The sequence below is a fragment of the Callospermophilus lateralis genome, chromosome 12 (assembly GCF_048772815.1).
Source record: "Callospermophilus lateralis isolate mCalLat2 chromosome 12, mCalLat2.hap1, whole genome shotgun sequence".
NCBI classification, from domain to species: domain Eukaryota; kingdom Metazoa; phylum Chordata; class Mammalia; order Rodentia; family Sciuridae; genus Callospermophilus; species Callospermophilus lateralis.
Genome location: NC_135316.1, coordinates 59,444,045 through 59,471,006, shown reverse-complemented (window position 1 = coordinate 59,471,006; position 26,962 = coordinate 59,444,045). Strand labels below are relative to the sequence as shown.

General features: G+C 33.1%; 1 protein-coding gene across 4 annotated transcripts in view; it reads right to left on the bottom strand.

Annotated features, from left to right (window-relative positions):
- The window catches only part of Diaph3 (diaphanous related formin 3), a 464,142-nt gene that overhangs the window by 219,826 nt on the left and 217,354 nt on the right, over positions 1-26,962 (bottom strand). For all 4 annotated transcript variants that reach the window (XM_076871975.2, XM_076871976.2, XM_076871977.2 and 1 more), the window contains 2 exons: positions 25,573-25,667; positions 21,396-21,497 (listed from right to left, as the gene is read on the bottom strand). In XM_076871975.2, coding sequence (XP_076728090.2) covers positions 21,396-21,497; positions 25,573-25,667 — 197 coding nt within the window. The remainder of the gene's footprint in view (positions 1-21,395; positions 21,498-25,572; positions 25,668-26,962) is intronic.

Genomic DNA, 26,962 nt, shown 5'->3' with positions numbered 1-26,962 from the left:
ATAATGTTAGAAGAAATAAGAATTTCATTTTTATGAAAATAACCTTTAAACTTACTGTTAGAGTCTCAGCTATATAAACTCATGACAACAAAATCTTTGACAATGATTGATAACCCAAAGATCAACGTAAAGAAGCAATAGTTTGTTTTCACTCAGTTTTTGAAGGCAGTGAGTACCGTGCCTGAAACCTCCCACTCTCTACCATTCAGAGATATCACTTACCTGAGTAAGAAACCTTAAAGCCAGTGACTAGTGAAAATCGAACAAGAAGTAATGTTCAGAAATCTAAGGGTAATTTTTTTTATCTCATTGGAAACGTATGCAATAGAGCAGAGACAAAGTAAAATGAAAAGACCTCTAGAAAATCAATGAACCAAGAAGTATAGACTAGGCCCCACTCAGTGCTGTGAAAAGCACCAAAGTCATAGTTGTGGCTCTTTTAACATATATGCTCTCTTTTAAAGGATAAAGAGTAGAAAATCTCCCTGGGAAGATGTAATCTTCCATTTTCTCATCACCATTATGTTTTTCACATACAATCTTAATCTTATACATTATTTTCTGGGGAGAAAAACAGAATCAATTTGACACTTTTATACCAACTCTATTTAACAATGTATCTAGTCTCCTTACAGATATTTTTTATTAAATAAGAAGTTGTCAGGAATGAATTTTTTTCTGACAAACAAGTGCTTCCTCCACATCCTACTGTGTGCATTTGCATAGGCACACCCATAAAAAAAAACTTTCTAGTTCAAGTTCAATGTCTTTGACATTCTTGCCTAAAATCATTATGAAACTAACCATTCATTTAATTTTTCAATGACTGACTTGAAAAGATATTACCTTCAGTCCTTATAGACATAGTACCCTAAAGCTTTAGTTCTTAAACTACATAAATGCCTATCTATAAGGAATAAAGGAACAGAGTTTCAGGAAAGTTAGATGAATGACATCTTCAAGTCACATGGGAGCAGAACTGGGCATAGATATAACTTGCTACTAATGAAACATTCCTAACACTCACAGCATCAAAATATAAAAATTGATAGCCACCATTTAAAAATCACACCGAACACAATTTCTTTCTACCATGCTCTCTTCCAAGACTGAATTTTTTAATTGCCCCACAGTAGTTGTTAGGTAACACATTAAAGAGAATGACACCTACTACTGCTACATGCCTGCTACTACAGCAGTGTTTTTATCATTTCTTCTTCATACATCCATGAAAATACTGTGCTGAATTGTTTACATTTCTATCTCTCTACACTGCACTCACTACTCATAGTGGCCTACACTAAGCAAATTCTTCAGTTCCCTGAAGAGAGGTATGACAAACAAGAATGTGAAAAAACAAATACATCTTTGTGAAGACAGAGTGTTTTGAGAAAGTGGTGTGATCTAATAACAGAAGAAAGACACTCAGAGAAAACATTTAAACCCAATTTTTCTAATTATGTGAAAAAATATCTCTATCTTACACTGCTAGCAGGCCAATATGTTCATGATCTTCAGAATTTCTAAGGGGGGAAGAAAATTTAACTTCATTTGAAGAAAGGCTTAAAAAAAAAAAAGCTATTGAAGTGCCTTATGTCTAGGGAGTACTCAGAATATCAAAAATGTTTTTAAAATAAATGTGCTCTTATGATATTAAAGCTGCTATGCTAATTTATTTAAGAAAACTATACAACAGCAAAGTACATATGGTACATTTTTTACATGTTTCATAGGATCAAAGTAAAGCCAAGACTTGTACATTCCTACGTTAAAATACTCTATAAATCTGCCTTAAAAATCACTGACTCTTGTACTCTCTCCAATATACTATTAAACTCATACATTAAATTTTTCAATTTAGTTATTGAACTTTTCAGTTCGAGTATTTCCATATGGAACATTTTTACACTTTTCATATCCCTGCAGATTCCTTAATTAAGAGCATCTTTTCCTTTAATTTTTTGAGATAATTTAACTTCTTTGAACATATTCATCATAATCACATTATACCTATGCAAGGGAAATAGAAAATGTGGGCAATTTTGGATGTGAGTCTACATTTTATTCCCTAAACAATGTATCCCATTTTATCATTCTTTAATTTGTAATTCTTCATTAAACTTGGTACATGTAATATATCATAGGAACCCTGAGTTCTATATACCTTTGAAACCTCTTTGTTCATACTTTAGCAGGCAAATCACATCTTAACTTGCGTAGGCTCCAATTTATATTTTGTTAGTTTAGTTCTGTGGAAACTGAAATATTTCCCTAGTTTCTGTAACTTAATGGTATTTAACCTTGAAATCATCTTCCCTGCAGAGTTCATCAAGGAACTTGATGTAGGCTTTGCTGAGGGGTGGTCTGGAGAAGATGCTTCTTTCTGCTGTAACCCTCATTCTTAAAGCTCAACCTTTCCTGTTCAAATGAATACCACCTAAGTTGAAGGAGGATGAAGAAGAGCTCTTTATTTTGACAGAGCCTGAAGTCCAGTGCCTTCTAGGAATGCTTGCTGGCTATACAGTTTGTTGCAGTGGCTACCTGGAAAATCTTTTTCAGAGTATGGACATTCCAGCCTCTGAACAAAGACTAAAGCGAGGTCCCCACAAGGATGAGTGTCCCTTTTTGCACAATTACTTCCACTTTGTGCCCTGCCTTACAGACTCGCTATTTGGCAGCTAAAAATTCTTTCCTCCTCAGATTAAAAAGGACCAAAACATCTGCTCCAATTTAGCTCTTGTGCTTTAATTGAAAATTTTTCATCAGTCAAAGACTGGGTATTCATGAGATTCTCAAGGATTGTGACTTTTCTCCACTGGCTATCCACTGTCTGAAAATAGATGAAGTGCATATTTGATTCTAGCTTCATCATTATTAATACTTTACTTATCATTCATTAAATTTGTTCTTTAGTAATTTAGGTCTCTTGATGTTATTAGAATCTTAAAAATGTATTATCATGATTTCACGTTTTAAAGACAAAACACCAAACTCTTCACACAGATTAAACAGTTTTCACAATTTAGCCCATTGATCACATTTCTTTCTTTTCTCTGTAGGTATGTGCATGTGTGTATGTATAAAGTGGAGTCTATATGTTTTTCCAATACTATTACTTTTTTTCCTTTATAATTAAAAACTAATTCAGAATAAGAGATTTTGAGACCCCTACAGAAGCCTAGTATATAACATACATTCATCAAATTTTCACATTTGTATTGATGAAGAAAATACAGAGTAGAATACTGATTATAGCATCTACCCAATTTATTAAAACGAAACTTTATGAACCTTTCTAGAAACAACGATACCTTCAAAAACATGGCAAAGAAATATAAATGAACCAAGATACATCTGTAATAATTATACCTTAAGCCACAGCTGTAATAAAATTTCCTAACTCCATAATAATTTAGTTCCTTAAGTCCAGCCTTACCTTTTCCATTGTTTCCAGAGCAATCTTACAAGAATATATAAAGATCCACATAATGAGATTTGCAGAATATATAGTGCTTCACAGGCAGTAGATGATACTCAGATCTAAAAAGCAACCTTAAAACAATGCTTTCTGTAAAGTGATGATTCATAAGAGACCTGTTTGCTTACCACTAGAAAATGCTTTAGGCTTTATTTCAAATGAATGATGCATGGCTAGTAATTAGTATGTTACTGTAATGATGCTTTGTTTTGTTTTTCCAAATAAAACAAATTAAACAGATTGTGCCATAAAATTTCAGAACTACATAGATAGTCTGAATAGAAACCATCATGTTCTATACCAAAAAAACAAACAAACAATGCTACCATCAAAAAACTAGCCCACAATTTTACTATGAACTTAAATGCCCCACATTTTACTTATATATATGAGAGAGAGAGAGAGAGAGAGAGAGAGAGAAGATTTAAACTCCCAAAGTTTAAAAAGCAGAAAATAACCAATTTCCCAAAATTTATTCTGAATTAGCAACATTTCAAGTTTCTAGTTGGACATTTTAAAGTAATTTGTCTCTAATATTAGATTAGTTGATCTTCAAATATTAATAGTAAATTACTCCATTAATAAAGTATACAGAACACCACACTAAAAGCAACCCTGAATACAGAAAATACACATGCAGCAGATTGCTACCATAAGAAATGAAGGCTGGCTCTTAGTGTAAAAAGCAATGATCCATAGCTGGGCTGAAGAGTTAATAGTTGAGTGAACAAGTTGAGGGTCCTCATCTATTCAATGGTAATGCTTATTTCCTGAGTTATATGAGAATAAAATGTAATTATCCATTCACATATAGAATATTTACTGAACACTTATTACATGCCACTTAATGTTTTAGATTTGAAAGAAAACAAAGAAGAGAAAAACGAATTAAACAGATAATATCATTTTAGACAGGGATAAGCATTATGAATCCATGAAAATGGGATAACATAGGTAGAGAATAATGGTGAGTAGCATCATTATAATGAGTACTTCTGTGAGGAAATGACACTTGAGCCCAAGCAGAGGGAGTGGTAAAAATAAAGACAATCCTGAATTGGCAACAAAAAAAATCAAATGGCATGTATGTCAGGACATCCAGAAGACATTTTTTGGAGGGGGAAGCGGCATTGGGGGCAACGGGGATTGAAATCAGGGGCAATCAACCACTTAGCAGAAATCCCCAGCCCTATTATGTATTTTATTTAGAGACAGGGTCTTACTGAGTTGCTTAGTGTCTCACTTTTGCTGAGGCTGGCTTTGAACTCATAATTCTCCTGTCTAAGACTCCTGAGCCACAGGGATGAAAGGCGTGCTCCACTGTGCCCAGCCAGAAGACTTTTTAAAAGACACTTAAATTCTCTTGGAGAAATATATATTCCAAACTCTAATGTAACTCTATATAATACAGCAAAATAAAGAGCAGGAGCTATTAAGTTATCAAAAAGATAAACAACAAATAGTAAACACAAGAACTGGTACACTACCCTCCATCCAAATAATATTTTTCTAAGATTAATAACCATAATATATTCTACATTAAATTTAGTTTTCCATTGCTGTTTCAGTAACATTGATGAAATAAATATAATATAAGCTGCACAATCCCTGCCTGATTTTCAGAATTTCACTTAACAAAAGAGGGATTTTGAGAAATCATTAAAATACCATGAACATGATACTTCCATTCAAGAGTCACTTTGGTTAAATCCTCTGAACTTGCAAGTGGTTAATTAATTACATGTTCAAGATTGATCAGTGGATGAGGTAAAGGTTAATCACAGAGTAAAAGAGAAACCTGGAGCTGAAAGAAAGTTACAAACAAAAAACAAAACAGCAGAGTAAGGTCCTGGGAATAACCAGCTGACCCTTCTATCTATCTCCCATAGCTAATCTCCTTAGTTAATATTCAGTTTTTGGTGGTATTTGCAGAGGCAGGGTCAGGGCAGATGAGCTTCAAACGGTGACATATAAAAGTCCTCATATTACACAATCACTTATTCAAAATTAGTAAGAGGGCGTTTTCCTATGATATTTGCTAACTAGCTTACATCTTCAAACAATAACTAACCAAAATATTTTTAAGTGACTGATTCCTTGCCATTTATTTTGTCTATGTCCTATTTTACAAAATTTGCCCTTTCTCTGATGCCACAGTGTTAATGTCAAAATTGTTTCTGAGGGACTGGAGATATGGCTCAGTTGGCAGAGTGCTTGCCTCGCATGCACAAGGTCCTGGGTTCAATCCCCAACACTACACAAACACACAAACACACACAAGAAAAGAGGGTTTCTGAATATATTTCAAACATAAACCCATTAACAATGACATCAGGCTGTTTTTCTCAGTCTTGACTATCCATGCTTTTTATTCTCACACTGCAATAGCACAAATAAAATTCACTCAGGGACTTCTAAAAAGTAAATCACAAGCCTTCCAGAGTTCATTCAGTGCTTGGGTACATGCTTAAGTTCAGGCCATTGCTTGGGCAGGAACATTATTGGAGTATTCTAATTAAATCACTCTAATATACGTTTCAATAATAAACTAATTAATAATTAATAAGGAGTCTTAACAGTCAAAAAATGAGTTGGATGCAAAGGTGCTGCCTCTAATATAAATATAATATAAAGGAGTCAGGTATGGGATATGCAACTTAAGCAGAAAAGAAGAACTGTGTAGATACTAAGGTTTGGGGAAGACAAAGGAAAGCCTATTGAAGCCAAGAGAAAAGGGGATTCAGGGAGTGAATGAAATAAAAGGTAAAACTATAACTAAGACCCACAATGATCAAAGTCATATGTAGAAACCTATATTTTAAGGAGGGAAAAGTTGGAGAAAAAGAGGTTTCCACTTATAGATAATTACTCCAACCAGCAGTGAAAGTCATGGATAATTTCAAAGGAAGTTATAAGAATCCAGTAAGAATTAAGGAGCTAAGATCATAAAAGAAACACTACATCCTAGGGGAAAAAAAAGAAAGAAAAGATTAATAAAGAAAACACCCCAAAAAGTCACATAAAGTAAGAAAACAGAACAATATACAGAAAATAGAATAATAAGGGGAATGGCCATCAAAAAACTCACTCAACTAGCTTTCTGTTAATTACATTCAAAATTGAGAATGCTTTTTAAAATTCTGGGCCAGACATTGGGTAAAACATAAATAAAGATACTGTCAAGGAAAACCATAATATAAAGCTCTTAAGACACTTAAATCCTTTCAGAAAATACTACCATTCAATTGATCTGAATGATGTAGGTTCTTTATTGTGGCTAGTGGTTCCAGGGGGAGCTACTTTCAAAGGAAACATTGATAAAATTGGATTGAAATAATCTTGTTCACAGCATTACATTTCAGTAAGGTCATATGGCTAACTACAGAAAGAAAGAGACACATCATTGTTCATTGATATCAATGAACAAAACACTGACAAAACAGTTTCAGCATAAAGTCACAAACAATGAAAACCTTTAAGTTAAAATTCATATACTGACTATTCATTATTTAATGAATAAATGGAAGGCAGTGGTATGGTACAAACATATAAAATAAATCTGCCCTAGCAGAAGGGAATTTGGACAAATTCCTAGTTTTTCTAAGCAGATATCAATTTGGGTAAATAAAGGAAGTTAAATGAATTGGAAGTGGTGATATTGGTGGTACATAAATTCATGTTAGCTTTCTGCTAAAGGGGAAAAAAATCACATTGACTTCTCTATGGGGTCCCCTAACTAGAATATCTAGAGTTAGACACAAAATTTGTATCCCTGGATAAAAAAGAAAAGTAATAGTAATAATGAATAACAGTTGAGTTTCAGGATAAGAACTTGAACCAATATTATAGGAAAGAAAACAAACACACTTATCCTTTTAAATGAGCAAAGTCTGGTATGGAAGATAAGGATGTTTAATGAAACATACAATTGAATGAAAAATAAAATATAAGCAAAACAAAGAGCAAGGAAAAAACAACTCAGGCAAATACTACTATTAACGACATAAATATGGGACCATCACACTCTGTTCCAGGAGCCACAAGGTAAGTTAAGTTATGTAAAACTTAACACACTTGGTTTTGCATATCCCAGAAAAGTTTTCAAGTATTCACCATCACGGTCCCAGTTTCTCTGTTAACCTAGAAATAGAAAATGGAGAAGATCCCAAGGGAAGTTGGTCACATCTCAAGAGGGAATCAAACAAGGTTGTTCTCAGTCACCAGATTCTTTACAGGAGGACTGAGATTTCCCACCTATCTGGTCCCTGTGTTTTTAAAGAAAAAAAAAAATGTTATTTGGTTTCTTCAATGAAAAAAAAGCAGAGACAGTACTGGTCCTGAACAAAAATACAGTGTAGGTTAGAGTCTGTAAAAATCTTTCCCTTTGTATTCATTTACCTTTTTCTCACTTGTACTCATTTACTTCCTTAACAATATAGTGAGAGTCCTGTACTTAGAAACATGGTGTGGTGGGAAAAAAGTCCAGTAAGAAAAATGTGTGCTCAGAAATCCTCAGTATGAATGTTTCTCTTCTGCTTAAGGTGTGAGATGGTTCTTGGTTAAAGTCACTTAGTTTTATGGATTTCAATTCTTGAAACTCTAAGGAGTTATAGTAAGGAATATATCAGATAAATTTATATAAACATACATTGTGAACCATAAATCACTAAATAAAAGTCAAATAATATGATTGTTACGTAATTAGTTGCCTGCTCGACAGTGACTTATTTGATCCAATACTTGCACTCTTAACTTAAAATTCCAAAAATAATCTTTTCTTCCCACTCCTATTGTCCAAAGTGCCATCTTTTAAAAGTTTAAAGAGTCACAGATACCAGAATTTTAAAAAAGAATCAGACCAAACTAATGTAGAGTACGATTTTAATCTCCACGGGGTGGAAAGCAGAGGGCATGGAGGTAGAAAAGATGGTGAAATGAGACAGACATCATTACCTTAGAAACATGTATGATTGCATGAATGGCATGACCCTACTTTGGGTACAACCAGATAAGTCAAAAGTTGTGCTCTAAAAATTAATTTAAAAAAAAAAAAGTTTTGAACAACCTACAATAAAAATTAACTAAAAAAAAAAAAAAGTTGTGCTCCATTTGTATATAATGAATTGAAGAGCATTCTATTGTCCTGTATAACTGATTAGAACAAATAAATAAATTAAAACAAAATAAATAAAAAGTAAATGTTGAAGATTAAAAAAATATTTTAATCTCACGGCATGTGATGGCATACAAACATCCCAGATAGTTAAGTAAATTTGTAGTTTTTTTTTTTTAATTTTGGTCCTGGGACTTTCTTTTTTTTAATATTTATTTTTTAGTTTTAGGTGGACACAATATCTTTATTTTACATTTATGTGGTGCTGAGGATCTAACCCAGTGCGCCTCATGCATGTTAGGCAAGCACTCTACCACTGAGCCACAACCCCAGATCGTTTGGGACTTTCTTAACAACCACCAATCGATTATTGTATGCAACCAGATGATTTCATTTTCAGGGGGATTCTTAAGGTTAAGGTTCTCAATTGCATTTACCTAGTTAGAGAGGTAAAAGCAAAAAATTATTATCAAATATTTCTGCCTCCAGCATATACAACACATATGAGAAGAGAACCTTATCAAATTTTTGGTAATTTGATACTTTTGAAGAACATTCCCATGAAAAAAACTTGTCTCAATATGAGTCGTGATAGTTGATCATAACTGAAATGTTCATTATGTTCACCTTAACTCATCCCCCTTGCTCCTCTGCACATTTAAAAATGTGTATATTTAAAAGCCAAAGTACAAGAACCTTTTGCAAGTTCTAATTATGGGGTGGATAAAATCATTGAGGAAAAAAAGAAGTATAGAAAGAAATGACTAAAAGACAAAATCTAAGAAAAACTCTTATTCAAATGGTAGAAGAAATAGGAAAGAGCCAGGGACTAGTCAGACACAAAGGACAGGAGAGAGAACAGAAGAAAGTACATGTAACAAATAAGATGAAATGCTGACCAGAAGTCAAGAGCAAATAAGATGAGAGATGAGATTATATAAATTGGATTTGGAATTAGAGATTATCTGTAACACTCAGTGATAGGAACAAAAGTGTAAACGTAAAATATGTTCAATACATAAAACATGCTAAAGGACCAAGAAAATTCTAACTTAATTGCATTATAACATATGAGGAGAAAAACACACAAAATAATAATACAAGGATGATGACAGCAGCAAACACAATCGGGCACTACATATAATACACATAAGCTTTCAAAAACCTTACCACAACTCTAAGAGATGAGATCTGTATTCATGCATTTTCAAAATAAAATGAAATTGAGAGGTGCTAAGAAACATGTCTGGTCTTACAGACAGTGCTATGGTTTGGCTCTGGAATGTCCACAGAAGGACCATGTACTGAAGGCTTGTTCCCCAATGCAATAATGTTCAAACTTGGGGCATTTGGCAGGTGCCTGGATCATCAGGGCTCTGATCTCATCAGTGGATTAATCCAGAAGGATCAATAAGTTGACTGCATTCTTAGGAGATGGTGGAAACTGTAATGCATAGGGTATAGTTAGAGGAAGTGGGTCCCTATGGGCATGCCCTGGAAGGGTATATCTTTGCCCAGTCCCTTGTTAGTTACCTCTCTTCTCTGCTTTCTGTCTTCCATAAGCTGACAGCTTTCCTCTTCCACACAATTCTGTAGTAGTGCTCTGCCTCACCTTAGGTGCAAAGCAATGGACTCAGCTGACCACAGACTGAAACCCTGAAAACTCTGAATTCAAGTAAGGTACTTTGGTCACATCAACAACAACAAAAATCTAACACAGTTAGAATATGGTAAATCCATAATTCTACCCTAGCTCTGTCTAGTCAGGCTAGAGATGCAGTGAAGGATACCTGAAAATATTTAGAATACTGAGACAAGTTATTTTAACTCAGATTCAATTCAACATGTTTCCTGGCAAGCTTCAGCAAACTAAGAGCTAAATGGTGTTATATTTTAGCATTTAAAATAAATCTTAAAATGTCTTGGGGAAATTATTTATTCATTTATCAGATATTTATTGTGTACTAACCATATACTAGGGAATGTTCAAAACAATAGAAATTCATAGACACCAGAGAGAATTCTTGCCCTCATGAACACTCTTACAGCAGAGAAACAGACTAATGGATAGATCACAATACAATAAATGAGAAGATGATGAGTATTAGAAAAACAGAGCAGAGCAAAGGGGAAAGCTGCTCTGTATAAAATGGAATGGTGCATGCATTTTCAAATAGAGAACTTGGAGAAGATCTTCAAAAGCTGACCTACAAAGAAAAACTGAAAGGACCTGAGAGAACAAGCTATCTGGATAACCAGAGAAGGCAGGGTCCAAATGGAGTAAACAACAAGTGTGCTATGGTGTTTGAGAATCACACTCCAAGAATATAACTGACACATCTGAGAAAGAGTACAGAGGCCATGCTGTTCTAGCTGAGTTAGCCAGGGGTTAGCAGTAGAAGATGAATCAAGAAACAATGAGGTGGAGATATGTAGAACCTTGTAGACCAGTGCAAAGATTTAGGATTTCTCTTGAAAGTAGAATGCCACTGTAGGGGAAAGGCTTGAAGTAGAACATTATCTGATTTAAATTAATGGCTGCTGAGTTAACAATAAAATGGATTAGAGACAAACTGAGATATATATTATTTCTCAATACCAAATTCTTTTGAACATTTACATGCATGTTATGGAAAACAAAAGCAAAATTTTGTATTTTTTGCCATCAAGCAAAAAAAAGAGAGAGATTAATATAAATCACAGCAAAATTTCAAACTTTTGGAGAAACTCACTAGTGTTAGCAATTCAAGAAATAGCATATTATTCCGATCATGCTGTGTTTTTATTAGTTCTAATAAATTAAAGAATTGCAGAGTTATTTAATACAGCTGACATTCTACTAATTTCAAGGGAACAGTGCTAACAAAAGCTCATAAGAAAATTCATTCAGATCTCAATTCCACTTATCCTCCCACTCTACAGAAAACACAATTGATAGCATGTGAGTGATTTTTCCACTTAATGGCAGCATTTGATATTATTATTTTGATGTAGAATTGAAATAAATGAACTCAATTTCTTGATTAAATGAGAGTTATTTTATCAAAGAACATGGCTGCATACTTTGGCATTTTAACTTTATCTTAATGTATAATATAGGTACTATACATTTATTTTGATGATGTATTAGGGATTATTCCATAAAACAAGGTATGGAGGAAAAGGCTGTTTTTGTTCTTCTAGAGATACATTCTTATGAACACTAATTTTTTTCCAAAGGTCCTTGATGAATTACATACTCTACAGATGCCTAATAGCCATCTCACTTCAACCAAAGCTTACTTTTTGAAATAAAATGCAATAGTGTCATAGTATAAAATCACCTTGTACAATTCCCTAGATCAGGGATTGCAATGTTCCTCAGAGAGGTAGTAACCAGCAGCAAACACAAACAAAACCTTGCTGCTGCTGAGTCCCCCTCCAGGGAGAAGACTGAGAACAACAGCCAGGTTTGTCCTTCACTGCTTCCATTGTTAAATTTCTAATTCACTACCTCAGGGATTCCATCTGGTCCCACAGCTTTAAATGCCACCCACGTGCTACTGGCTCCAAAATTTATGACTTCAGTCTTGAACTCCCAGTTCATATCCCAAATGAACACATGATATGTCCACCTGAATATCTACAGACATTTAAAAGTGATCATCCCTCTTATAATCCATTCCTTGTACAAGGCTTTTCCACATTTCTCTAAGAGGGAATTCTTTCTAATTGCATAAGGTAATAACTGGAAGCTATCCTTGATTGTTCCTATATACCAATTCCAATCTACAGGAATTCTTTCTTCCTTATTTTCAAAATAAACCAGAAACTAACTGCTTCTCACCACTGACCCATCAAGTCTGTCAAGCCAACACTGACTCATACCTTAATAATTAAGATCATTTAAACTATACGATAACCAACCATTGGCCTCTCTTATGCTCCCCATCCCAGATCTGTTTCCCCAGTCAGCTGCCAGAAAAACAGTCCTAAAGCATCTATCTGATTATTTCAATCCTTTGTTATAACTCTCCACAGCTTTCTTAGAATAAAATTCATGGTCTTAACACTTAACAATGCCCTGATGGCCTTTCTAAACTCATCTCCTACCATTCTCCCTCAGTCACTCTGCCACAACCATTCACTTCACATCACCAAATGCACATATTCCTCAAGGTGTTGGGATTTGTGATTTCTTCTGTCTATGCTTCCTCAAGATACCCATATATCTTACTGAAGTCATTCAGGCTTCTGATCAACCATTACTTTTTCCTAGAGAGCTTCAAACTACCCTAAAGAGATATCTTTCACTATCATTCCACCGCTTCCTGCAGAGCATTTATTACTACTAATATCATGTTATTACATCTTTGCTTATGTATATATTACTACCCACAAAAATTGAGAGATGCTCACTACAATGAACTCAGAACTTAGAGCAATGCCTAGATCCAGGTATTCAATAAATAGTTGCTAATAAGTGAATGACAAAGTAATCACTACTTAGTCAAGGACACTAGGTATTCAACAAAACATATCAGACAATAGTACAATTACCATCTTTTATTGTTAATATATGAGGTATCAACAAAAAACTCGTGGGAAATAATGCAAGAAAGCTTAAGAGGTGAAATAACTGGATTATGAGAAACTTAAACTAATCAGTTTATTAATCCCCTGATATGGATTATCCAGTTGGTAACTATGGGCAGGTAGGGTGTGGCTGGAGGAGAAGGGTCCATAGGCGCATTCCTTTGGGGTATATATATTTTGTTCTTGTGAGTAGAACTCTCTGCCAGGCCCTGAGCTGCTTCCTCCACCACACTATTCTGCCATGATGGTTTGCCTCACCTAGTGCCTAAGGCAATGGAGATGGTGGTCTACAGATAGAGACCTCTGAAATTGAAGGTCAAACTTTTCCTCCTCTAAAATCATTCTGGTTGGGTCTTTGGGTAGCAGTGGTGAAAAAGCTGACTAAAACACCAACATAAGCCCAAAGCCTAAGTTCATCCATGAAACTCAAGCCTTTGTAACACCAAAAGGCTAAGACTTATATTAATGGAAAACTTGCTACCTGGTGCCACTTCTTTAGAATTATTTAATGAGAGCTGAATTTAATATTAGGAAACTTCTTAAATATGCCCAATCTATCAGCAGTAAAACCAATGTTAAGTTCAACCATTAAAAATCTCAAATTATTTATGAATGTCAGTATATTTGGTTAAACCCATAAATCATTTATACATTATTGTGGACTACCTAATAAAGATGTAAAGAGTCTGCGTATGGCCTTTTATGAGCTTTGCCAACATAACTTCACTGTGCCATGTATAGAAAGAATTAAGAAGAAATCTGAGAACAAAAGATCTTCAAAGAAAATATATACTAGAGTGGAAAATACAAAAATTATCTTTCAATTCAAATAACAATATAATTATCTTGACTTAGGTTGCTGAATGAGATAGAAGACATAAATAAGGTTATAAAAAATTACAGAAGCATTAAATGCCTGAAATTTTTAAAGGTAAAAACCAATGATAACTTAGAGTGATCTAAACTAATAAGGCCTGAACTAAGTTAGAGAAAATTAGGTGGGTTTATACTAATCCCTAGATCCTGGAACAAGCATGTGAAAAAAAATGCAAACTAATAACAAGAATAATTTAAAAGAATCATTCAATGCTTATAACAGTCTCCAGAGAAACATACTAAGATTTGAATAGCCATGGATATAGTTTTTCAATAATAGTCATTCCAAACAGATAAAATTGCCAAACAGGTGCCCAAAGCATGATATAATGTGAGGGACCCTGAGTAAGTGCACAGGTACTAATAAACAGAAGTGGTGTGTGAACAGCAGAATAGCACTTGCATTTTCCAATAGATAACATTACAGTCGACAAGTTTTAGACTGGCACAGTTTATGTAACTGGCAGAAAAGACAGAAGATGAATTATTTAAGTAGGAATTATAAGAAGCCAAAACGAGTATTTAAAGAAATTATACCAAACTAACTTCATGTCTTTCATTAATAGCCTAAGTGAAAACCATGAGTGTAAAGTAGCACTTAGATTCCAGCGTAATAATAGACATTTGGATATATGCACAGGGTACTCTAGTAACAAAGAGGAAGGACACTTAATTTTGTATCAAACAATAAGAGAGTTAGGGAGACTTGTTGGGAGACTTGCTGTCAGAAGAAGGTCACTGGAGGTGTGGATCTTGTCCATGTTTCTTCCTGTAAGAGCTCTCTCTGTTTCCTGGCTGCTATAAGCTGAATCGATTTCTTCTGCCACACTCTTGTGCCATGACATTTCTGAGTATGTACTTTATATGGCAAAAAAAGAGTTTGCATATATGATTGACACTCTTGAGATGGGAATTTATCCTGTATTGTCCAGGTAGGTGCAGTACCATCAAAGAGTCCTTCTAAAAGGGAAGCAGGAGGATCAGAGAAGAAGTTAGGTTGACAAAAGCAGAATTAAAAGTATGGCTGGGCCATGCACCAAGGAATATAGACAGTTTACAGAATCTGGAAGAAGCCAGGAAATAAATCCTCCCTCATGAGCCCTCAAAAGGAGTGTGGCTCTGCTTTACCCCCATTCTGAACTTGTGGTCCCCATCCAAATTTATAATATAATAAACCTGTGTTGCTTTAAGCCACCAAGTGTGCAGTAATTTGTTATAAAAGCAAGAGAAAACATAGTCCTATTTCAGGAAACTGAGGAATAGAAAAATCAATAACTATCCACAAACACATATCCAGTCAGAGGTATAGATAAGATTTAAAGCTGGATCATGGTCATGTACCATCAATACATATATAAAGATATATGTAGGAGTTTTTAATGAAACCTTGAGGGGGGCAAATTACCATCTTTTATTAAAAGAATAAAAGGAAAATTCATGTGGGCTATGAAATACTAAAAAAATGAAAATAAAAACAGCCTTTGGAAAAGATCTTCAAAATACATGGCAAAAAAAGTTTCAGAACAATGTATTTTTAAAATTGTCCATATGATCGTGCATACAATTGTTAATACAAAGAAACAGAATAAAAAGTCCAACTCTTCAGAATGACAATTTGTGTGAAATTAAGTGAGGCAGGTGGAGCAAGGGAACATTCCCATTGTATTCAATATTTTTTTTGTTATTTAAATAGTTTACACCAAGAATATTATGGTGTGTTTTAAATGGCATTTTTAATCCAGGAAAAAATGCATAAGCTTCCTACATTTTTTTTTTTCCCCAAAAAAGAAAAGAGGCCTCCACAGCATAAAGTTTAAAAGGCCTGCCCTACAGTGACACCAAATGGTAGCAGATCAAAATACAGTACACAAACAGGACATTTGTTCCATTCAATCTTCCTATAAATGTTTGATTCCTTTGAAGAACAGGCAGCTGAACAAAAATAATATGAAGAAAAATACTCAGAAACCTAGAATTTTTAATCAAAGAAAGTCTAGTACACCAAACTTCAAATACACATTTTTAGGCCTCTTTCCAAACTTCAGCTAATCTTGTGATCCCATTGAATATTTACATAAATCATTTCTCACACATTTAAACCATGTCACTGTGAACACAGTGATTTTACGTAATAGCTTATTGATCAAAGCAACCCTGCAAATATAAGAAAAGCAATTATACAACTAAAGTCAAGTTCTACTCCACGGAAACCAACCTTTGGAAAGTAGGCCATATTTTGGTGAACAGATGAGAAATGTTGGGATTGAAAGTGGGGAATTAGCAATAAAATAAGTTACAGGATACTGACCTAATCAGTGAAGAATTTCTTGGAAATATTTTTTTTTCATTCCTTAACCAGATGACAGAAAACTAAGCTGAATAAAATAGAATGCTACTACATCCCAAATATAAACTAATTTCTTAAGAAATTATTCTGCTGAACTGTCCAGGGAAAAGAATATTTCAAATTTAAACACTTCAGTCAATATTCAGCTCCCACTAACAGAAACTAACCAACACATAAAAACAGAAGGTAAATTGTCTTCTTCCATATAAACTACTTCAAAAAGACATGAATATCAATCCCCTCCCAGAGCACTCCTCTAAAATATCATTTGGCCAGAACCCTTAGTATCTCAGCATTAAATGACAGTTTGTTTGGATTTTTTGATGTATTATTTTTCACATGCCAACATCTCCTAGAAAACAAACAACATATAAATATATTACCAGTTACAAAAACAAGTCAATATCATTAACATCTAAAGTCCTAAATTCATACCATTGGATTTCAAATCTATATTTCAAAACCAAGTAGAAGAGAAAATTTTAATTGTTATCACTATATAAAGTGGTTAATGTTAAAGAGGTGATGAATATGCTCACTATCCTGATTAGATCACTACTCAATGTGTGGATGTATCAAAACATAACACTGTACTCTGTAAATAAGTAGAATTCATACATGTCATTTAAAAATACATCTTATTTTAGAATACATGACCAGTGAAACTCCACATCATGTACAATCACAAGAATGGAATCCAAATTAGAGTAAGTTATACTCCTTGTAGGTATAATATGTCAAAATACACCCTATTTATCATGTATATCTAAAAAGAACATATGTATGTAGTACATACATACATACATAAAATTAGAAGAAGCAGTAAAAGAAAAATGTAGGGCTGGGCCTTAGTTCAGAGACAGACTATGTACTTAGCTTGTGGAAAGCTCTGGGTTCTCATTACCAGCACCACCCAAAAAAAAAAAAGAAAATTTACTGGACCACCAGCCATATTTCATTATCTCACTAGCACTACACGATAACACATAAAAAGATGGTCAGCTCTAGAAATGTTTGAGTGCTTTTCTCAGCAAAGCGGTCCATGTCTGGTCATAAAGGACCACAAGGAGAATTAATTCAGTGGAGTGTCTGGTAACATATGAATAACTTAACTCGCCATACCATAAAATTTACCCATGTTTCCTAGACCCACATTTAGGGCTGTTAATTACACAAACTAGCAAAAACACCATTAAGAAATTTTTTTCTTCCAATTTCCAAGGAAGAAATATGAAAATGAAATAATATCCAGGGAAACATGAAGAAAACAGACAAATCAAACAGTTTAGTGGTTGGAACAAAGCATCAAGGATATGCAATTTTTATGGAAATTGGTATAATATTTTAAATTAGAACAGATATTATACTTGATCTTAGCCAAAAGATAAAGAAACAATTATATATGATATTTCTGATCTGAAATTTATAAAAGGCATAAAAGGCCTATAAATCTGTAAGTAATATAGAATAAAAATAAAGTAAATTTCAAATTTGTAGATTAGTCATGATACATTCTAATTGGTCTTTGGCACTAGCTCCTGATACTTTAGATTTGTTATTTTTTGCATTCTGCTTTTCCATTAAAAAGAAAACAATGCAAATGAACACCAATATCTTGGTAGAGCTGCATCAGGATTATTTTATATATATAAAATTCTTGTTAAGAATTATAATTGGTTTTAGGCAAAGAACTTCAGTGAATTTATCCATCATCTCAAGCCTCAGTGTACTTAAAGAGAATAGATTTTCTAAGGAGCTTCTAACTCAAATAATCAAATTAATCAGTTTATATAATCTTACAGGAGAAAAAGTGAGTGTCACTGGTAAACAAAATAACTGTAGATTTTTAACTAGTTTCTGGCAACAAGAAAATGCTAAAAATCACAGTATCAGTCTACAGAACCTGAAGATGAAACAGCTAAGAACAAGTTGCTTTATGGAAAGAAACAAATGAAAAGGCATGGGGAGATGGGGCTAAACTAAACCAACCTGTGCTAATTTCCTGGCTGTGCTTCTGCGATTTTTTTCAGGTAGAAATGATTAGTACTTTAAAATCTAAGCAAAATCAAAAAGTAAATGTACCTTAAAGGCAAGATGAATATCTCGGGGAAATGTATAGTTTCGCTTACCTCAATTGCACATCTTTGATACAAACATTATTTCAAAATGTTGTTATTTTAAAAGTACAACTTTCTATTTTGAAAATCTTACAGAAATATATGTGGCAATTATAATAAATTTTCAAAAATCATCATACTGTTGTATTGTTAATATGATGTAGATGAGCGGAAGACACATTACTCCATAAAAAAAAATTAAAATTGAGATTTAATTGAGGAGAGAGAAAATTTCAGTTATTCAATTCCGTTTAACATGCTTTAGCCAGGACTTTTTTTCTTTTTTACTTTTGGGTTAATTATCAATGACTGTTTTGAGCTTTAGTGTGCTTCCTTTTTTTGTGTGTTTAGGAGTATTAGAAAGGGATAGAAAGAATAGGGGTGAAGAGAAGGGATTTGAGAAGTAGGAGGAGACAGATTGGGAATGGTTAAATGAAAAAAATAATAATAATTACTTTTTGCTCAATTTTCATTCTCTTTCCTCCATCAAAACAATTACCATTTAAAATGTGAGCACCACACAAATCACAACTTAACACAGTATGTGTAAGAATCTTCATAATCAACATTATTCATATTCTCCATACGAAATATTTTCAGTAGGATTATTCTTTCAATACTACACTTCATTTGTACCCAAGTATAACCTATTTTGAAATGTGTAAATTCCTGGTCAAGTCTAAATTGACATGTCATGAAATGGCATGAAATGGTCCATCTCTCGTCTGAAAATTGAAACTATAACATTAGCCAGTAGATTCTCAGAATATTTTTGTTCTAGTTTTCTGGCTCCTAAGAGTACACTGTTCATAAATAATAGCAATTTGATGATGAATACTAGATTTTCAAAAGAAAGCATAATTTGCTGATTTTTTAATAAATTTTAAATATTAGTAAGTTTGAGCCCATTTCTCTGTGAATCCCTAGAACAAAGGAATAGGTTGAAATCTTTTCTATGACAACCTGTGACATATAAACTTCATGGTTAAATGGGCATTTTCATAAAACCTTGCATGTGTTTCAAATTTAATATATATAAGAAATATTTCAAAATTATAATTTTGTATATTATTCTAGTGGAACAATCAAAAGAGATGGGGATAAATCAACACTATTAGTCTGTGGTTAAAATTTTTTTTTAATTTTTTTTTTTTAAAGAGAGAATTTTTTATTATTTATTTTTTAGTTTTCAGCGGACACAACATCTTTTTTGTATGTGGTGCTGAGGATTGAACCCGGGCCACACGCATGCCAGGCGAGCGTGCTACCACTTGAGCCATATCCTTAGCCCTGTGGTTAAAAATTTAACACTAATTCTCTTTTATTCGCCTATTCTGACATAGAAGACATAGCAAACAGAATAAAAAATAAGCATTAAGAGAAAGAAAACATAAATGGGTAAAGCAAAACAAAGGAAAATGGGGGAAGGTAGAGAGGGGAATAATCTGGAGAATAGGAGTAAAAATTTTAAAAAATGGTTTTTTTTGTATTTTTTTGTATTTTTCTTTAAAAACAAGTTGAGTTTAAACATTTCATAATAAAAACAAAAGACTGTGAGAAAAAGGGAAAGCCTTTTGGAATCTATATGCAGATCTTTGAACTTTATGGGTAAAGGTAGTTGAACAGTGGTGGTTTGAGATAAAGGAAGGAATTTAAGAGCAAATGCCTACAACACACCAAATATGGAGTACAGATCTGCCAATTGCTAGCCAATCTGAACCTTTAAAATTGTACAACTTCATCGTCCAATACAATTTCATCCTGGCCCTGGAGGTTGGTAATATAACTGAAGATAAATGAGAAAAATAATAATCTTATTAAAAAATCACTACTTTATAGTATCATTATGATGACTAGAGTAACCACCATAAAAATGATCATTCAATGGTAGTAGAAAAGAGCAAAGAAAAGAAAGAACAGAGCAGGGAGGAAGAGCATGAGACGAGTGGTGGGAGGGAAAGGGAGAGAGAAGGGAAATTGCATGGAAATGGAAGGAGACCCTCATTGTTACACAAAATTACACATAAGAGGTTGTGAGGGGAAAGGGAAAAAAAAAAAAAACAAAGGAGAGAATTGAATTACAGCAGATGGGGTAGAGAGAGAAGATGGGAGGGGAGGGGAGGGGGGACAGTAGGGGATAGGAAAGGTAGCAGAATACAACAGTCACTAATATGGCAATATGTAAAAACGTGGATGTGTAACCGATGCGATTCTGCAATTTGTATTTGAGGTAAAAATGGGAGTTCATAACCCACTTGAATCAAATGTAGGAAAGATGATATGTCATGAGTTTTGTAATGTTTTGAACAACCAATTAAAAAAAAAAACTAATTTTAAGTCACAATCCAGCTAATATGTACCATTGGCAAGTTTTTTCACCTCTTCAGAAACCTACTTCCATAAAATAGGAGAGCAAACAAGATGACTACCAAGGTGTCTCAAAGATTTTTTTTTAACCGAATTCATTCTTCACCCTCATTGCAGAGGAGACAATATTTCTAATTTAGCCAAAACCATGAGATGAACTCAAGTGAGGGATTAAAACAATAACCTGAAGCTAGTCTTGCAGTATGTTGGAATGCACAGCTCTAGAATAAATCACAAATATATGCTTAAGAAGTACAGCATTCATTTAATATTTTACCATTAAATACAGAACATAACAAAATTATATGTACACTTTTTGAATGCCCCTTGAATTTCATTTAAGGACAGAGTTTCAATATACTATTTTAAATCAAGATAATTTCCCATGAATATCCTTAGTTTAGAAAAAATCCAGCAAGATGAATATTAAATGTATGTGGGTAAAAGCTTCGAATTTTCTTTCTCTGGCTCTGCACAGTAGAAATGAAAACCATCAAAAGGGTTAATGCTGATAGTACTCACCACAACAGCAAACTGCTCAGGTTCACATAAGTTGTTATAGTCACTCTTGAACTGAGACAAGGAATTTAATTGCTCTTGATCAGGAAGATGCTTTAATAAGTTCTAAAAATTGAAACCAAAATAAAATATCTTCACTCAATGAGCTTTCTAAATTTTATGAAAATTACTAAACTATGAAAAGGAAACCAGTGAAGAAGTTAATCTTTAGTTTTATTTCTCAGTAACCTCCTTTACACCAAGCCGTAAGCAACACTCTCTGCATCTTGGAAACAATTTTCTTTTTTCTCTATCCCAGAATTATTATATATTCAAATCAAGCACTACTGAATGTTTATTTGATTAACTTACAAATGAGAAAGAACTCAAACTTACAGCAAAGGAACAGCTTTCTCACCTGGATAGATGTGATCCATTGCATTTCAGCTTTAGGGAATTAAATGTCAGAAATTTCAGGCAAAGCCAAACATAAAACACTTCACTCAGAGGGATAAAAGAAATCACCATATTGCTAGTAAAAGGCAAGGAAAAGGATAGAAAAGAAATCAAGGAAATTTTAATGGCAGTACTTGTAAGATTTAACCAGTAGGATTATGTTTTAATAATAAAAACTGAAGGTACTATTAAAAGACAAAGTAGCTTTTCTGACATGAAAAAAAAAAATTAAAAGACATGGCAGATATAGGATGGTATACTTGCAGATAAAACATATAAAGAGGTCTCCTAAGAACTTAAGTGTCCATGGCTCAAAAGGCCCTTTAATGGTAGCATCTGCATTCTATAAATCATACTTTCCTTTGGCTGCTCTGGCTCCTTTTTCTATGCACAGCCTTTCCAAGTCACACACTTAAATAAGAGACTACTTGAAAAAAGACTAGGGGGATACACGCAATTACACTTTCCCAATAGAACATAAATGTTTAAACAATCTCTTAGACAAAGTCTATATAGCCCTCCATACAAAATATACTCAACTATAATAATGATATAACTAGTTAATGTAGTGATATTAAAATTAAGGGGAAAAAAGAGTGGTTGGTTCTCACAATTCCAAGTTATGTAATTTTGTATAAGCCCAACATCAAGCACCAATTATAATTAAGCCTATAACATGCTATATGTGTGTGTGTGTGTGTGTATACATATATTGACAGAAAATATATAGAGAGAAAAGATCTAATATATATATATATATATATATATATATTGGCAGAAAAGATCTCCCAAGGTGTTATTAGTTAAAAATACTGTTAGAGAACACTATCCATCAAAAGAAGTAAGATCAAAAAAAAAGAACTCCCTGTATACCTTCGCATTAAAAACTTAGTTGACTGGCCAAAAACAAAAAGGTGGCAATGAAGGATCATCTCTAGAAAAAGTATTCACAATTAATATTAGCAAAGTGAACAAAAACAATGCATGATTTTTCCACTAAGGTAGAAATGTCTCTTAATGGAACTGCCTGAGAGCAAACACATAATTATTTATATTTTCCTTTAACCATGTGAGCAGTTGGATTGACTATGTTATTTATTATATTGAATCTCCAAATTTCTTCAGCATTGTTTTAGATGAATATCAAATCTCTGTGAATTGTTTAGTTAATATATAATTAGATTTTTAATATTTCTTCAGAAATTTGTTCATATTATTGTTTATGTGTTATAATGTGAAAAACTATTAGGATGTGTATGACTACAGGCTCAATCTACCCTTGCTTTCCTCTTACCAAATTTCCCATGCTCCCTATAAATCTCAAAGTTATTGTCCAACTAAATTCTACAAGTTGTCCTAATACACCCAGTTTTTGCCTCCTACCTCAGTGTTACTATTGTCAATATAGCTGCATGTAGCTAAATTTTTCATCCAATCCCCACCCTGTTTTACATTCATGCCTTATATGCCCTTGAAGTGCCCTTGCCTCCATATATACCACACAGAGTGCATACTCCCACTTGCTTTCTAGTTCTAAACCAATCTTGATTAAATTATGCTTATTTTATATTTTAATTATGTGTGTAAATGTCATCTCCCTTAGCAAAACACAAATTTTAAGGTGATATCTACCTCGAATAGAGCCTAATACAATGCATGGTGATACAATAAAATACTTGTAAAAAGTCTGATGGGATTGAGTCTTTTATTTTCATTTATTTATTTTAGGTTTTAGAAAACTCATAAAACTGGTATTTACCAAGCATAGGTATGCACAATAATGACATCCATTCATCCATGACACCCATGTCTACTCACAGAACCTATGAAAATATTAGGTGGAATTGCAAAGGGAAGTTAGATGACAGATGGACCAAGGTGACTATCAGCTGAACTCAAATTAGGGTGAATATACTGGATTATATGACATACTCATGTAATCACAGAAGTCCTCAAAGAGAAAAACTAAAATAAAGCAATAGCATGAGGGAGAAGCATCCATGAAATAAAGCAACAGAAGGCAACCTGGGTGGTTTGAAAGATGAAGAGGCCCTGGAGTTCAGGACAGTTGGCAACTATAATCAGCTGTAAAGACAGGTATGGAGTTTTCCCTAGAGCTTAAATGAAAGAATAAAAATCTGTCAACACCTTGACTTCACCACAGGGAGGACAACACCATATTCTATACAAGTGTAAGATATTAAATTTGCAATACTTTAAGCTATTCAGTTTGTGATGAATTGTTGTAGCAGCAATAGAAGACTAATACATTAAGAAGTTATTATTGCTAATTATTAAGAATTAGCAAAGTTGAAACTCTTTGGACATAAATTTTAAAATGCAGATGACCTTTTTCTATCTCTAGACAACAAAAGCCACATGATCATCCAAAACATTCATGTAATCAAGTGAAGAGCTACTCTAAATATTTAACGAAATCATTATAAGAAATACAAACATGTATTAAGTAGAAAGATTTCCTTTAAGGAACTTGGCATCTGCTCCCAGCAAGAAGCCACATACACAATCAACAATAATACAGACAAAAATTCAGTTGGGAAAAAAAATGCTATAGGGGGAAAAAGATGCCTAAAAAAGAGCTATTGAATTAGGTAGTTTATGAGTGTCTGAGAGACAGCATGAATCACAAATGACACAGTATAAACATCAAACTTAGAAGACAAAAAAAGGAGAGAAAACTGAGAACAACTTCTAAAGATTCATTCATTGACAGGTTAAAACATCTAAAATAATCTTAATCATTTGTTGATATAATAAATAGTCCATGGTTCTTTGTTATTAAAAATCCATTTTTGCAAACATATTCTTATCAAAACAAAAGAGCATGAAATGAAGATACTCTCTCAAATACAATTTGTGTTTTGATTCTCCAACTTCAAATCTATTGGTATATATACTTGATCACTTAGTAGAATTCAGTAAGTAACGTTAGTACCACATTACCATGCATTTAAAAATACAGCAGGCAAGAATCATTTAAAAAGTGTTCCAGCTGGACATGGTAGTGCACACCTATAATCCCAGAGGCTCTGGAGGCTGAGGAAGGAGAATCAAGAGTTCAAAGCCAAGCTTCATCAACCTAGCAAGGACTTTAACAACTCAGTGAGACCCACTGTCTAAATAAAAGAGCAAATGTGCTAGGGATGTAGCCCAATATTTAAGCTATCCTGGGTTCAAATCCCTGGTGCCAAAAACAAATAAATAAGTAAATAAATAAATAAAAATAAAAAGTACTCCAGCTTTCTCAGTGAATTCAGAGCACCCTGCCAACAAATCCATAACACCTATATGAGCACCAATGACTCTAAAGGAGTTCTTAGTGAATGAGACTAAGTAAACTCTCCCTCAAGCTCCTATACCAAACAATAACACAACTTCATAAACCTAAGAAAAACACAATCTACAAAGGCTGTAAAACAAATTTAAATTAACATATCACAAATGTTAATTGTAACACAAATACATATGTAAAATTAAATTTGCCTTTCAGAAACACTCATTTAAAATAATTGAAATGTAATGATTTTGTTAGCATTATATTTAGTCTGCACTTGAGAAAGATGCAGTTTTATCTTCTGGCAGTGCAGAAGTTATGCTAAAGTTAATTATGCAGTAATGATTTTCCAGTTGAATGATTAGGGTTAAAAATTATGCTTCACTTACAGATTTCTATTTAATGAGAAGTTTGCAATGAAATACTGAAATTTAGGCTCTGTTTGTTTACCTGAATCACAGACTCTGCCAACTGTGTTTCATCCACTTCCAATATCATCGTTTTTATTTCCTCATATGGCACCCGAAAAGAGCTCAGAAAGATTGCTGAGAGAGGAAAAAAGGTTCATAATGAATAAGAAAATGAAGAAATTTGAGATGAAATTCTATTTATAAGATCAAGTATAAATTCATAAAGAGAGAACTTATTCCTTTAGAATAGTTATCTTGGGAGAGGTGGCTTTCATTAGTAGATTTTATGTTCTCTACACTTGTAGAACTAGGATTTAAACAACAATCCTGAATTATGATGCAGAAACCAAGGTCAGTTTTCAAATGCTTAGTTATTTGTCTACCATAGGAATGTGCCAAATTTCATGTGATTTAAAAGAACTAAAATATATTAGATACACTCTAAAGCAGCACACTGTTATGAAAAGAATGATAAAATCCCAGTATGTACATATAATATTTGTCTAAACATGTGTTATTGCCTTATCATATCTCCAGTTCTACTAAATAGTTCAGAAAACAACATTTTTAAGAGTACTACACACTAACACTTTCACAAAGAATAACTTTTACTATTCAGTAGTATTGTAAATAATATGCTAGAGAAAGAGCATTTATATGTAATTAAATCTTAAAATATACATTTTATAAAATAAATTTTCATGATAATTTATCCAAATAAATTTTGAGATAATATATTACAGAGAATTTCAAATATTACTTAAATTTTTAAATAATCAGTCTTATAATGATATTGTCAAGGACTTTTGAGTAATATAAAGATATTTCACAGAATTAAATATGATGCTTTTCCTGTTCCCCCTTTATTCTACTATTATATTTCCATGTTCAAAGATGTAATTTTTTTACCATATTCAGCACTGACTACCATCATCCTTTTAATTTTTTTTTAACTTAGTAAAGTATGTCATCTCGTCTATGGATAACGTTATTTGCATTTTTCTTGGATTATTTTTTTGTTGAGGAGAGCATGTATCAATTACGGATGAACAACAAGGGCAACTTTTTTGTTCTTATCAACAACTTCAATCACACATTTCTGAAAGCAAGGAATCAAAATATGTGATCACTGTGCTAGGAATTATGGATGCCTGTTACCTTCAATATCCCATGAGTGAGATGAAATAGAGGATCTAAAAGATACTAACAGATATTCATATGGGAATAACTCTAGTATTATTACCTAAAATTCACACACACACACACACACACACACACACACACACATACATACACACAAATATATATGATCTAAAAGTGATAATAAATGAATGACAGGTTATAAAATAATCCTTACATCATTTAAAAAGAAAAATGTAGGTAAATAATATTCACCTGTGATTAGAGAAGAACATGTTGGGTATAAAAAG